We start from the raw sequence: 13,222 nt of genomic DNA, 5'->3' as shown, positions 1-13,222 counted from the left end.
GGTTGAGATATCATTAATTAGGTTAGTTGGGCTTTCAGGAGGCCAAAACTGGAGTGATCATGAGGAAGATAAATTGAGACCTGTGCCTTGCAAGCTTCATGCATCATGTAGCAGAGCAGCAGCAAGGGGTTGTCAGAACCTTCATCCCAATTTCCACTTTCTGGAGTGTGATGTGATATCCCATTGCAATTCCCTTTTCCACTGATTGGTGCATATTCAGTGCTTTTATTCTGGCAGTTTGCAGGAGAGAGGAAGGAGCATGTCCTCAGGTGTGGGGGAGAGACCAAGCATTGCCCTTCCCTGGGAGAAAGAAGGCTGTGTCCTTCTTCCTGTGCCAGCAGGGATGGCAGAGGAGAGAATGAGGGAGGTGCTGGCACAGTGGGGCTGGGCCAGGCTGAATTGCTGAGGCTGCCAGGGCAGATGCAGCGCTGATGCACGTGGTGGTTTTAGTATTGTGAGTGCTTAGAGATTCCTTGTGCTGCTGTAGTTTTACACTCTGCCTTCTCTTTTGTGTTCTCTCTGCCCTAGGGGCTGCCGTGCTCCCACTGTTGCAGCTGCACTGCTTCTGGCATGGCTCTGTACCTGTTTCAGTCAAAAGGAGAGGCATTAGTAAAGAATACCCACATTATTTGAGCTAACCTGGCTTGCTGTCACGGAAATGACTTAGGGCATTTTCCTAGAAGCATCTCAGTTGTCAGACCTGAGGTGTGGTAGCTTTAGTAGGTGGGGGTGAAAGTGGTTCTCATAGTATTTGCCTACAGAGTCATTCTAATGACTCTCTTGACTGACAGTGCTTAATGCAGTGATTTAAATATGAAAAATGCTACTTAAATTAAGGTGTCATGAGCTCATCTGGATGCTGTATGACATTCGGCAAATGAAGTGTCAATTGACTTCCTACAAACGTCATTATTTTCTTCCTGCTAGATAGTGGAAAATTACTGTTTTGACAAGGCCAACGAGTTCTTTGAAAAATCAGTGTATGAACAGGCTGTGGTTTGAGAGCTCTGTTTTGATCTTTGCATGTTAACATGAACTAATAGTAATTTAAATGTGCTAGAAAATAGCGTGGCTTTACTTCTTTAGCTTTTAAAAATGGCAGTTATGGTCCTTTACCTGTGCATTTCTCAAGTGTGTAGTACACTTTTTTAGGGTGCATGAAGGGCCTCAAAGTGCAAAGAAAACAAGCAGAGAAGTGTAATAAATACATTATTCCTTGTGCTATTCCTCTGAGGGATTTTATTTACACTTTGCTGAAAGTGTAACGCTCTCTGTTTCTGAGTTTGCTGATAACCTCTCCTGTCATTTGTCTTTTAGATACTTGAACTAAGCTGTCCTAATTCTAGTCAATGAATGGATAAAAATACCTGAAAATCAAATTTTTCTATTTAGCTGGCTGTTGTTTGCAATGCAGACACAATGATTTGGGATTTCTTGGAAAGAATGTTCCAGTCGTGAATCTAGATCTGTATATTAATATTGGTAATTTTATTCAACCTTTACTGGGTTTTATAATTTTTTTTTCATTCCCTGCCCTTCAGTAGAGAACAATTGTGGTTTTCTATTGTGTCATTTTTGAAGGCAAACAAATTGAATTAATACCTGTTTAATTGGTTGTGTTGGAATTCTGGTACTTTGCTGCTGCTTTGAGATGTTTCTGTTTTCCATCTTTTAAAACCACATTCTCAGGGATATTCAGCTCTGTTCCTGTCATGGATTTTTCCAGCTGAGCCTCATAAGGTTCGCTTCCCACTGCCTGCCTGGGCTGCAGGGTTTATGTAAGCCCTGCTAATTGCCCATTAGTTGCATCTGGAGAAGTAATTGCTCTATTAACCATGGCTGGGCTGCTCCCCTGTGAGATCTTTATATCTCTGTACTGCTGGCTAAACATCCCGAAGCAGGTGCTTTACCTCTTCTAATGGACAGATGTCTCATGGCTGGACATAACAGCTTCATTTTCATCTGCTTCTCGTGGTTTCTGTGGTTGGAAGGCCCATCCGGAGGGAGCAGAGGTGGGGGTTATGCTGGAGAGCAAACAATAGGCAGTGGTCACCTAACTGCTGCATCTGCTGTTCGCACTGCTGCGTGTCTGCTAAGTGCCACCATTAAGTATGAAAGGCACATCCTTTATTCCTTAATGTGTAGGTGTGTTAAATTCTTGCTGTCCACAACAGGGCATATTCAGGAAGAAAATTGCCATCCCTGTGAGCTTGGGAGCAAAGCTAGGTGCTTTCTAATTGCTGGATTTGTGTTTGGTTCTAATGCTTCTGCAGAGCTGTTGCTTCAGCAAGACAGAATGTCTTCCTATTTCCAGTTACTGTTCATTAACAAAGGAATATTTTAGTCTAAATTTAGATGACCTCTGTTAAAACCAGAAGAAAACAGAAATGCATCCAAGTGCCTGATAGTGACTATTTGTATGCAGGGAAATTAGACCAGGAGCATAGCCAGGCAATTAAATGTTCATGGAATTTATTCTGGATTTTGTGGTAATAAAAAGCTGTTACAGAGAAGCCTTTGTATGCATGTGAGCTATCTGTCATAAATTAGCCAAGATATTTTGTGCACTGAATGTTCTTTTTGTACTTCATATTTCTGTATTAGTTGAGTATCTTGGAAAACTTTTGAGCTTGAACTTCAGCACAGATACCTAACTGTAGAACAGTTCTATTTGCTTTGGAAAGTCTGTTTGAAATACATAGGCAGAACATTGCTTTGTATCTTATTCTAAAAAACAGTTGCCATGACAAGGAATTATGAGTCCAGAGGATCTCCAGCCCTTGTAAAAAAATCTCAGATAATTCACATTTTTAGATGTAATCTGAGTTGGTTTGGATTACAGTTTCCTTTATCTTTATTAGACAGTATTTTTTGCATGTGAGTACTGCATCAATATTTTGTATATCTTCATTAATAACATTCTAATCACCAGCTTGGCACTTAGCAGGGTTCATAAGGATTTCTAGTTACAGACTAGAAGGAGAGAGAAACATGCATGTAAATAAATGTGTCAAAATGCCAGTTTGGTCGGTCAGAATACATTGTTTTTCAGCAGCTTTGGAATTACTTGCAAACACTTCAGCAGATAAACTAAAATTCTGTGGAAATATTAGTATAAAAAAAAAGGAGTAAGTTGAATTAGGATTAGCTGTTTAAAACAGTTTAGAAAATTTGCAAGAGTAGACTTTGAGTGGGAAGCTAATATTTGGTATAGACCTGCTTGTTTTGAAGCCAGTTTGTGGCTGCTGTGCTTGCATTCCCTGCCTGTTGTTGTGTCTCCCTGTGGTTCAGGCCTGGGCTGGGCGGCTGGCTGAGGTAAGGCACAGCTCTGAATTGTGCAGCAGTGGACTTGGCTTGTCAGGATTCTTCAAGGCCTTTTGCCTTTGTTTGTAAAGAAGGGAGTAAATGACAGCAGCTTCTTGCTGAAGAGGGTAAGAAAAGCTTTTGAATAGCTTAGAGCCAGTGCACAATGGCATTCACTGAGTTCCAGCCCTAGGTGCAGAATTCAAGCGTATGCTTCAGTATGTTTTAAGATTTCACTGTTAAGGGGAATGTGTAACTGCTCTTAAATCTGTGCAGCACTTCAAAATAAAATCCAAATGTATTCTGATTTTTAGGGAAGTTAGCTGTGATTCTGGGACTCTGTAAGAGTAGAATTTTTTAAGTTTGTTCTGATCATTAATTTTTTGAAAAGATTTTTCACTTTTCAAAGCCTGAGGAGAATTGAAGAGTAATGAAAATTCAGAATTGTTTCTTTTATAACTATCAAAGAAATCCTCAAATTCAGTTGTTGTTTTTTAATTATCACCACTGTTCTTGGCTATAATTCAGGTTGTGTGCATTCATTTGGGTGTAGGCAGATAAGTTATTTTGACAGTGGAGTGCTGTTTCTCAGGAGATGCATGGGTCCCATTATTTGTGACACGAGAATTATTTGTGTGGGTGTAGCATTGGTCATTCATCATGTGGGAAGGAAGAGTGTGGCTGCACTTCAAGGGGATGTGAAGCAAAGGTGGTTCACAGGTGATACAGAAGCCAGGGGTACATTGCTGTGTACAATGAACTTCCCACTTGTGGCACTGTTAAAAAATCTACAAGCCAGCATCTCGGTACCCTCATGTTCCATGTGTGTATTGAATATTTATCACCTAATCTTAAATCTAGGCAAGTGTTGCATTAGCACACGTAAGTTCTACTAAAAGCAATAGGAAGACAACACAGTTATTGAAGCTCTAGTTCTACTTGTTCAGTAGATTTTTGAGGTTGGTCAGACTGTGGTTTTGTTCTGCAGTGCTTGTTCAGTTTTGTCTCAGTTGTTTTGGAACAAAAAGAAAAATGATTGTGTTGGGAAGGCCAGGGCTCACCAAGGGTCAGAGCTTGCCTGGGATGTCGTGGGCAATAAGAACTTGTACTCCTCCTTTAGTAATAAACCTGGACAAAGCAGAAAGAGTGGGGCAGGTGATTTCGTGACAGCAGCTAAGGCTGGGATTGTGTTCTCCCCCTTGGTCTCACAGGAGAGATCTCACAGGCTGGTGTAGGAGTAAGAAGTAAGCTTAGAGTAAGAAGAGCTGCCAGCAGCAGGCGAGGGTTGGAGTCAGGGATTACTGGGGAGAAAGAATTCTCCTTGTTCCATGGGACCACATGGGCTGCTTTTCCAAGGTTGCTGTGGGTCCTTCGAGAGCTACTCTGCCATGTGCGAAGGGTCATGGAGATGCAGCTTAGGGGAGGTGCTTGATGGCTGGAGAAATGCTGCAGCACCTCTAGAAAAGGGCAGGAACAACTCAGGGGAAGTGGCTTTTTGAACTGTACCTGTGATGTGACTTGTAGTCACAGAGTAATCAAGGCAAGGCCAGGATTTAGTGATATTCATAATGTATTTCATGACTGTAAAGTCAGATATGACAGATCCAAATGGAATATAATAAAAATGTGCATATTTTATTTACTTCTGAATGAACAATTGTGTGACATTTTTTGTGTTCACTCTTGTTAAGGTCTTGGATCCAGAACAAAATCACAGCTTCACTGATCACTACCTAAACGTAGCCTTTGACCTGTCCCAAGTGCTTTTCATAGCTACAGCCAACACCACAGCCACAATCCCACCTGCCCTGCTGGACAGAATGGAGGTTATCCAGGTGCCAGGTAACTGCAGTGCCTTCATTACATGGCTGCTGCAGGTCCTTAAACAAGGTTGGGGTGTTCTTGCTGAAATGAAAGGCAACTCCTTAAGGAAAGCCTGCCAGGAATCTGGAGTGCATGGCTGGGGTCATTAAAAGGCCTCTGCTGTGGCCTCTGTCACAAGAATACTATTTACCATTGTATTAGCACTCAAGAAAATGATTTAAAAGTATTTAGCACTCAGGAAAATTCAGTTCCAGGTCTGTGGTGATACATGGATACATTCTGTAATGATCTTTTCCTTCATTGATTAGTTTGTATTCTAATGGTCACTTGGCTGATGCATCTTTTTAAGATTCCAATGGAGAAAGACATCTTTGAAAAACTAAAATTCTCTTCTTGTTTGCATGAGGTTATGAATAGCCACAAAGGATCATACCAACAGCCTTGTAAATTATAGCTGGGGGAGGTTTTTTCTTAAATTCAATCAGGTAGAATTGTAAAAGATAAGAGATTTGATTATATTGTAGTATGTAAGCAAAAAGATCATTAATAAATAAATGCCTTTTTTTTTTGAAGGATACACACAAGAAGAAAAAATTGAAATTGCACATAGACACTTGATTCCTAAACAGCTTGAACTACATGGTCTGACTCCACAGCAAATACAGATTCCCCAAGTAACCACTCTGGGCATAATTACCAGGTAAATCTGTTCATTGCTTTCAGTTTAAATACCTTCTTTTATAAATCAGTTAATGAAGTGGTAATACAAATATATCTTAATATGTATTGTCCTTAATAGCTTCAGCAGTTCAACAGTTGGTAGCTTGTGGGATTGCTCTTTCCCTAGCTCTTGCCTTCTCTAGAGAACATCCTTTCTATAGAGAATTCCTTGCTCCTGCTCTCCAGGTGTGGCTCAGTTGTGCTGACACAGTTGCCAAGGCCCTGTGAATAAACAGGAATACCTGAGGCTGGTGTGGCTGCGCTGTGTGAAGCCATGGCCCTGGCAGCACACGACATGTAGTTTAAAGAACCAAGTTATATTTCTATCATTGTCATAGAAAAAATGGAAATTAGGCTTCCTTTTTTTTCTTGTGACTTGGGTACATTTGTTTAGATTTTGAATTAGGCTTAAAAAATTAAAATACAGGGCTTTTAAATAGCTTATTCTCATTAGAACTAGGGTTTTTGTTAGATGTGACAGCAAATGTATTGATCAAAACATCTTTGGAACTTGAAACCAGCTCATTTCCAATGGAAAAAGTGTACTGATTCAATGAATTGAAGTATTTTATGAGCAATATTTTGCCTGTTTTGTGTAGTGTTACTGCCTGGTGCTTCTTTTTAATTCACAGACTAAAACAAAATACTCTGTTATGGCCAGTTCCTCAACTTCCAGTGAGCTATATATTTTAAGTTTCAAAATAATTCTTCCTTTTAATTTTTATGCATCAGGAAGAGCTCAGTGCTATTGGACATTGCTTAGCATTTCATGAAGGTTTGGCACCAGCTGTTAGTCATGTCTTCCCACTCAGTAATTTATCTACAATTTTATCAGCAACCACAATTATTTTGATAAAAACAAATTCTTTTTTTCTTATGTACCAGAGTAGCCCAAGGTTTTGGTCCATTTGCCATGCCATTTCTGTGGCTGTGTGTTCAGTGAGGAGAGTGTTTCCATTGCAGAGAGCTCTGTCCTGCAGAGCCCAGCCCTGCTCTTGTCTCTCCCAGGTACACGAGGGAGGCAGGAGTGCGGGCCCTGGATCGGAAGCTGGGAGCCATTTGCAGAGCAGTGGCTGTGAAGGTGGCAGAAGGGCAGCACAAAGAGGCAAAGCCAGATCGTGCTGAGCTGGGGGAAGGAGAAGGTGTGTATCTTTGGCGTGTTTTGTTGAAAAGGGATCTTCTAATGTAGCAACTTTTTCTCCTGTTTTATTCTGCTTTGAGGACTCTTGTTTTCAAAAGCCTGGCAGATAGTGTGAATTATAAGTTAAGTAGTTTCAGGCTGCTGAGTTGGTAATTGACAAGTTCAGTGCATCTGTTTTATGTCTTAGGGATGCAGTTATGATTTGTGTATGTCTTCCTAGGTTTTTTATGCAAATCTTTCACTTCTTCTCTAAGCATGGCTGTAGTTCCTACTAGCTCAGAATTCAATCTGATTATTTGGTTGTACACTAAAAAAATTGTCTGCTTGCAGGGCTCTGAAATTAGAATTGTTTTATGTGCCTTTCAAGACCACACTTATTCAAAGTCTCTTGAAGCTTTGGTAACTTCTCAGCCTCAGTTAGTTTGCTCTTGTTTCCTATGTGTACAGACAGTGTTTTATCATTTCCAGTCATCAAACAGACTGAAAGAAAACTAAACACAAAACCCTCAAACAGCAAAAATACCCAGATAACTGCTTCACCAGTAAAGGTAGGTCTCTTTCTAGTCTGGAAATAGGAGAGGGAAGGATGAAGTGAGTTGAATGTTCTAGGATCACTGTAATGTCTGTGGAAACTGTAATATAAGAACATTGAATTTGGCAGTGTTTGCTGAAGCAGGTTCAGCTTGGTTTTCTCTGAACGTTTGGCTTAAAGGCAGTGAGCTCTCACAGCAGCAGTGACTGAATCCATGAGCCATCCTGCAGTTTAAATCATCCCATCTGCCTTAAAAGGCAGAGCTTTTAAGGCATTTACCAATGCTTTCCTTTTATATTGTGTGTGTGTTCTGTACCTTCTGTGCTCTGATGGACTTTGAAGTCAAACACTGACTTGTTGATGCTTCTGTGGTTGTGAGTGCTGAGCCTTGGGCTGTGCTGGCCCAGCTCAGCAGCACCAGGCAGTATCAGCTGTCCTGGCTACTGCACCTTCTGGATGGCAACTTTGACAAGTCATATTTGCAAAGTAGGTAGCTGTGTCTAAAATGTGGTTCAGAGTCTAATGCAGCTGCTGAATAAAAAGAGGTGTTCTGCTCTTCAAGCATTCTGGTAAAATAGACAAGAGGTAGGTTCAGAGCACAACTCATGGTACTGTAAGAAGAAACACTTTATTATTACGGCAAGTAACAAAAAGGAGCTGTATTAGACATCTCAATCCAGTGAGAGAGTTATTTACCATGTTAAAATTAGCACTGTGCTTGCAACTGAGGTATTTACACTGTTAAAATTATACACTGTTAAAATTAGTTCTGGACTTGCAACTTACCAAAGCTAAGTGAAAATAGCAGCCCAATTGCTTCAGAAGGGAGCAAAATGTTGGCATTTTTGGTTGACCCAGTTTGGAGTTAAGAAAGAAATGAGCTGTGAAGAGTTGCCTTGTATTTCTGAAGTGAAAACTGTCCATAAGAAAAAGGTGTATTAATAAAAGGCAGTCTGAGGGACAGGTGTCTCTGCAGTGAAACTTTGTACAGAATGGTGCAATCTGCAAAGTGTTGTACTAACACTGTCCTTACACCCTGGTGTGTTTTTACAGTGTGTCATTTCGTGGGAGTGTATGAGAGTAGGAACCTTTTAAAAAATACTTTTATTTTCCTTCCACAGGTTGGAAACAACTAAGTCTTCAAAACAAAGCTTGTAAATATCTCCAAATACTTGCAAGTTGATGCAAATAATAGGACTTGTAGTCTAAATTGATTTCTTTGGCATTTTTTCTCCTGTTGATGAGTGGACATTTGTGCAGTTGTGCATCATGATGATGAATTTTTATTTCATGTAATGAATGACTCTGGAGGGTTAGTTAATCAAGTTCTCATCCCTTAATAGTTTCATTTAGAATAATTTCTGGATTTTTTTTTCTTTATCTCTATAAAAATTCCTAGAAGTCATTTTTGCTTCCTGCATTTTTGTGTTGCTGATGTGAGACTGAGACTCTGCAGTTAGTGCATTGGTGTGCCTTGAGCTGTGACTAGGAGAGGGCAGATGCAGGCTTGCCTTGCTTGCTAAAACAGAATTTCTACCTGAGCAGAGCATAGCCAGATCCTACCATGGTGCTGTTTATTCAGCTGAGTGCCTCTGCCTGGGGTTGTAGTAAGAGTTAAGGACACTAGGTGGTAGAATCACAGGCTTTCCACCATGGATTCAATCAGGTTATTACCTCCAGGGAGAGCAGCTGTTTTCAAGGCTTTGTAAAGGTGAGGGTTTTGCCCCTGTGTGGCAGTGGGCTCTGGGAAGGGAGGGCACTGCCCTGGCACAGCTGGGGACTCTCTCAGCCTGGGTTCAGCACTTCCAGAAATGCACCCCTGAAATGCAGGGGCAGTTTGGAGTGCCTCTCTTGCTCCTGAGATTCATGAGCTTTCTGGAGAAGTTGGTGAGTACAGGAATGTTGGTTTGTGTCAGTTGTGGAGTGTGCACAGGAACTTCAGCATTTTTCAGAGCTCTCTGGGGAGTTGTCCCTGTGCACAGCAATGCTGGCTGATATTTCACTGAAACACTAGCTCAGATTTATGAGACACTCCTCGAGTCTTTTGACACTACTAGAAATTCTAGAAGTCACAAAAATATGTGAAACTCTCCTTCCTATTTTAGTGCAACTGCCTTGAGAATACAATGCAGCAACTGTGCAGTCAGGCATCAGATCATGATACAGCAGTTGAAACCCAGAGTAAAAAACAATTTGTCTAATTCAGACCCAGAGGGAGATTTAGGACAGGTAGTATTTCATAACTAAAAGTGATGAAATGAGGATTGTATTTATGTCAAAACCAAGGCTTTAAACATACTTAAATATTTCCATAAACCAGCAATACAGAGCAGTTGGTTGCACTCCTTGTGGATGAAACTCTTGGTTTTAAATTAAAAGTGAGTTTGACCAAAGTGGTCAGTGTGAACTGACACATGAAATCTGCTGAGCATCAGTCCAGGCTGGAGTGACTGCAGGTACTCAGGTCTGAGCTCTGCTGACCTTAGAGAGCTCCCAGCTCTGCAGGCTGCAGTGAGGGCCTTTTTCTGAAATTTCTGAAGATTGCTTGGAACGACTTCCTTGTAAGAGGTCAAAAAGACTTAAGTGTTCTGAGAAGTTTGGCTTGAATACAAATTAGTTTTTAATGTATTATTTTTTTCCATGTTAATTTATCTAAATATTCCTGCATGAGCACCTCACCTTCAAGTGTTTCAAGTACACATTGTTATTGTAGGCCACAAATGATGGAATGTAATTATTTTGTGGAAAGAGAACTTTTCTGATGCTGTGGGGAAAAATGCACATAGCATTAAATTTAAGCATATAAGTAAGTGTAAACAGGATTAGGGTCCCAGGAAATTTTTCCCTTCCTAAAGAAACACTTCCTAAAAGTTTGGTGCATAAGATTTGACAGTGGAATGTTGCTTTTAGGGGGCAGTATCATGTTATGGCTGGCTTTGAATGTGAACTGTTGTCAGCAGAAGCAATCCCATCCTTCTCTATCTAAATGCAGTTTTGGGGCATTTTTAGTATCAAGGGGCTAAAAGAGTTCTGAGTCTGTCTGTTGTGTGCTGAAGCATCTGCTGCTAAGTCAGATGAAAAAGAAAGAATTTTATTATCCTTTTAATTGCCCACAGACTTGAAACCTTGTCCATCATGCTGATGCTCTTTTTTGTATCTCTGTAGCAGTTCAGTAAATCAGTATGTGTTATGTTAAAAGCTACTTGAAAATGTTAAGCTTCTATTTTTCTATCTTGGTCAGTAAGTATGGCTAGAAATCTTTGGGTTTAAGACTTGTGTTGCCAATGCTTAATTTAAATCTGTTCTGTGAGGAGATGAGAATTTGCTGCATGTTGAGGAGGTTTGAGAGGTTTGAGAGTTTTGTATTCTCTCATTTTCATTACATCTGTAGAAGGCAGCAGTCTAATCTTTGTGCCATGAAATGTCTATTAACATGTGCCATGAAATGTCTATTAACATTAAGTCTTTAATTACATTTAATAGTTCATTGTCAGTATGTTTTCTTAGGAGTCCATTTTCTTACAAATCCATTATTTACATGTGAGACTTTGTTTTATTTTGGGAACTTGCAAAGACAGATTCCTGAAGAACATTGTGATCTTTGAGTAGCTGCAGATTCTACTTGGAAAATTTTACAAACAATCTTTTTTTGGTTGGTTGTTTTTTGAACTTATTTTTGGTTCCTTGGGGAGGGCTGTGTGTTGTTTATTTTTAGTATTACAATTTTTAAATGTTAAAACAACTCAATACCATGCTGCTTTTGTGTAAGCGGACATGTAATAGCAGAGCAGCAGGTGGTTCCTCTAGTGCACTTTGGAGCTCTGCTGAGGGCACTTTTTGACCTTTTAGTTTATTTTGCCAACTTGTCTCAAATTGTAAGATGATTAAGCTGCTGTCCTAATGAAAAGTTCTGTTTCTGGAAATCTGAATGTAGGTGTCTTGTTTTAGATAAATCTGCCATTTAGCTTGTACTGTAGTTTATGACTGTGTGTCTGGGGAAGGTAAGGAACACAATTTGTCATTGTTAGTGGAAATCTTAATTACTTGTGTCTGTATAGATTCCTCACAGTCAGCACCTGTTTAAAGATGATAAACAGAGATGGCTTTTTCCTTCAAAGAAAAAGTTAGAGTTTGTAATTGCATTTTGGGACATCACTGTATGCTTTTACAGAAAATTAGATAATGCCAGAATTTAGTTTAACATTTTTCTAAAAAGTCTAGAGTTTGTTACTGTTACTGATCATAAAATGGGATCTACTCATTAGATCAGCTAAAGAAGAGTTTGATTCCTTTAATGGGGCAGGTGGCCTCAAATTCCCTGATTTGTTTATGAGGAATTTGTCTCTTCTGCTGTATATAGAGCTAGGTGAAATAAATACATTTGTGTTTGGTAGGCAGTAAAATCTTGGTGTAGAACAAAAGTAGCTGGCTTTAAACTCAATTTTGTTTTGAAATATGGATTGTATCTCAGATTATCAAATAGAGTTGAAATTGCAGTCTGAATTGCAAGAATAGCATGCCAGGGTCAAGCTTCCTAGACTTGCCAGTATTTATGTCTTTGAATTTATTATGTACAAAAATAGCAGTTTAACAAAAGCAGAGAGACATGCTGGAACAACAGGAGGCATCTGACTAAGGCAGTGTTTGCAGTAGAGGAGTGGGATTTAGCCATGGAGCAGTGAGTTGGACAATGAAAGAGTAGTGGCTGTTGGATAAGAACTGCTGGATTGGAGTCCTGAGTGAAAGCTGAGCTGCTGCTGTCATGTTAATGGTGATGTGGAATGTTTTCCTTGATGCTCCCTTAAGGCATTAGTGAGAATTGCACAGTCACAAAATTATCTGTAAAAAGGTCTTTATGTATCAGGATTAATAACAGGAAAGTTTGTATCTTGTGAAAGGAGACATCCTCATTCATCTGTTCTGAGAATTGCTTGTGCACCACTGACCACCTCTTCATGTTATGGTAAACAGATTAGATCAGTGATTTGTGGTTTTCTGTACTTGTTTGAACTCTTGGATCTTCAGTTACTGTGCATGCATTGATGTGCAGAGGAAGAACCAGAAAGCTCCTCTTCAAACTAAAATTAAAAGAATTCAAAGAAAGTAAACAACCCATATTTGGATCCAAACTCTGGTGCAGGAGTCCTGAAGCTCAGTGTACACTGCTGTGTGATACAGACTTCAGATGTGTGTTGGGCTGGGGTTGGGGCTGGCAACAAAAGTCCTCACTCTGTGTGCAGGACAGCCCCAGGGCAGGGAGGCACTGCCCTGAGCCATGGAGCCTCAGGAACAGCTGGATTGTCCAAGCATTCTTCATTTCTCAGAAGTGTTTCACTAAAACACTGCTTAGGGCTCTTGAGAAATGCTGATAAGCCTCTTGCACCTGGATCAGATCTGTGGGGAAATGATTCCCTGCTTGCATTGTCCCTCTGCTCCCAGTTCCTGGGGGCCTGTGCAGTGTCAGGCCCTGCCAGGGACTGCCAGTTCTGGAGCTCAGCCATGCAAACAGCTCCTCTGCAGGTTGGTGCGAGGCTTTGGCATTGACATGGTTCCCATTGCAGTTCACTGGCACCACATTTCTCTTCACAGAGAAAAGCAAGGCACAGTTCTTCCCAAGAATATTTCTGGGTTTCACATTCTCTGAACCTCAGAGAAAGAAAACACAATTCTTATCTCATTTGCTGTTTGTGCAAAAGTAGAAT

General features: G+C 40.3%; 1 protein-coding gene across 1 annotated transcript in view; it reads left to right on the top strand.

The window, feature by feature from the left end:
• LONP2 (lon peptidase 2, peroxisomal) overlaps nucleotides 1–13,222 on the top strand; it is a 37,367-nt gene that overhangs the window by 12,976 nt on the left and 11,169 nt on the right. Inside the window, exons 9-11 of the mRNA XM_030955718.1 lie at nucleotides 4,995–5,145; nucleotides 5,701–5,827; nucleotides 6,856–6,989. Of these exons, the coding sequence (XP_030811578.1) occupies nucleotides 4,995–5,145; nucleotides 5,701–5,827; nucleotides 6,856–6,989 (412 nt within the window). The remainder of the gene's footprint in view (nucleotides 1–4,994; nucleotides 5,146–5,700; nucleotides 5,828–6,855; nucleotides 6,990–13,222) is intronic.

Source organism: Camarhynchus parvulus, chromosome 11 (assembly GCF_901933205.1).
Source record: "Camarhynchus parvulus chromosome 11, STF_HiC, whole genome shotgun sequence".
NCBI classification, from domain to species: Eukaryota; Metazoa; Chordata; class Aves; order Passeriformes; family Thraupidae; genus Camarhynchus; species Camarhynchus parvulus.
This window is presented reverse-complemented; position numbering and strand designations above follow the sequence as displayed.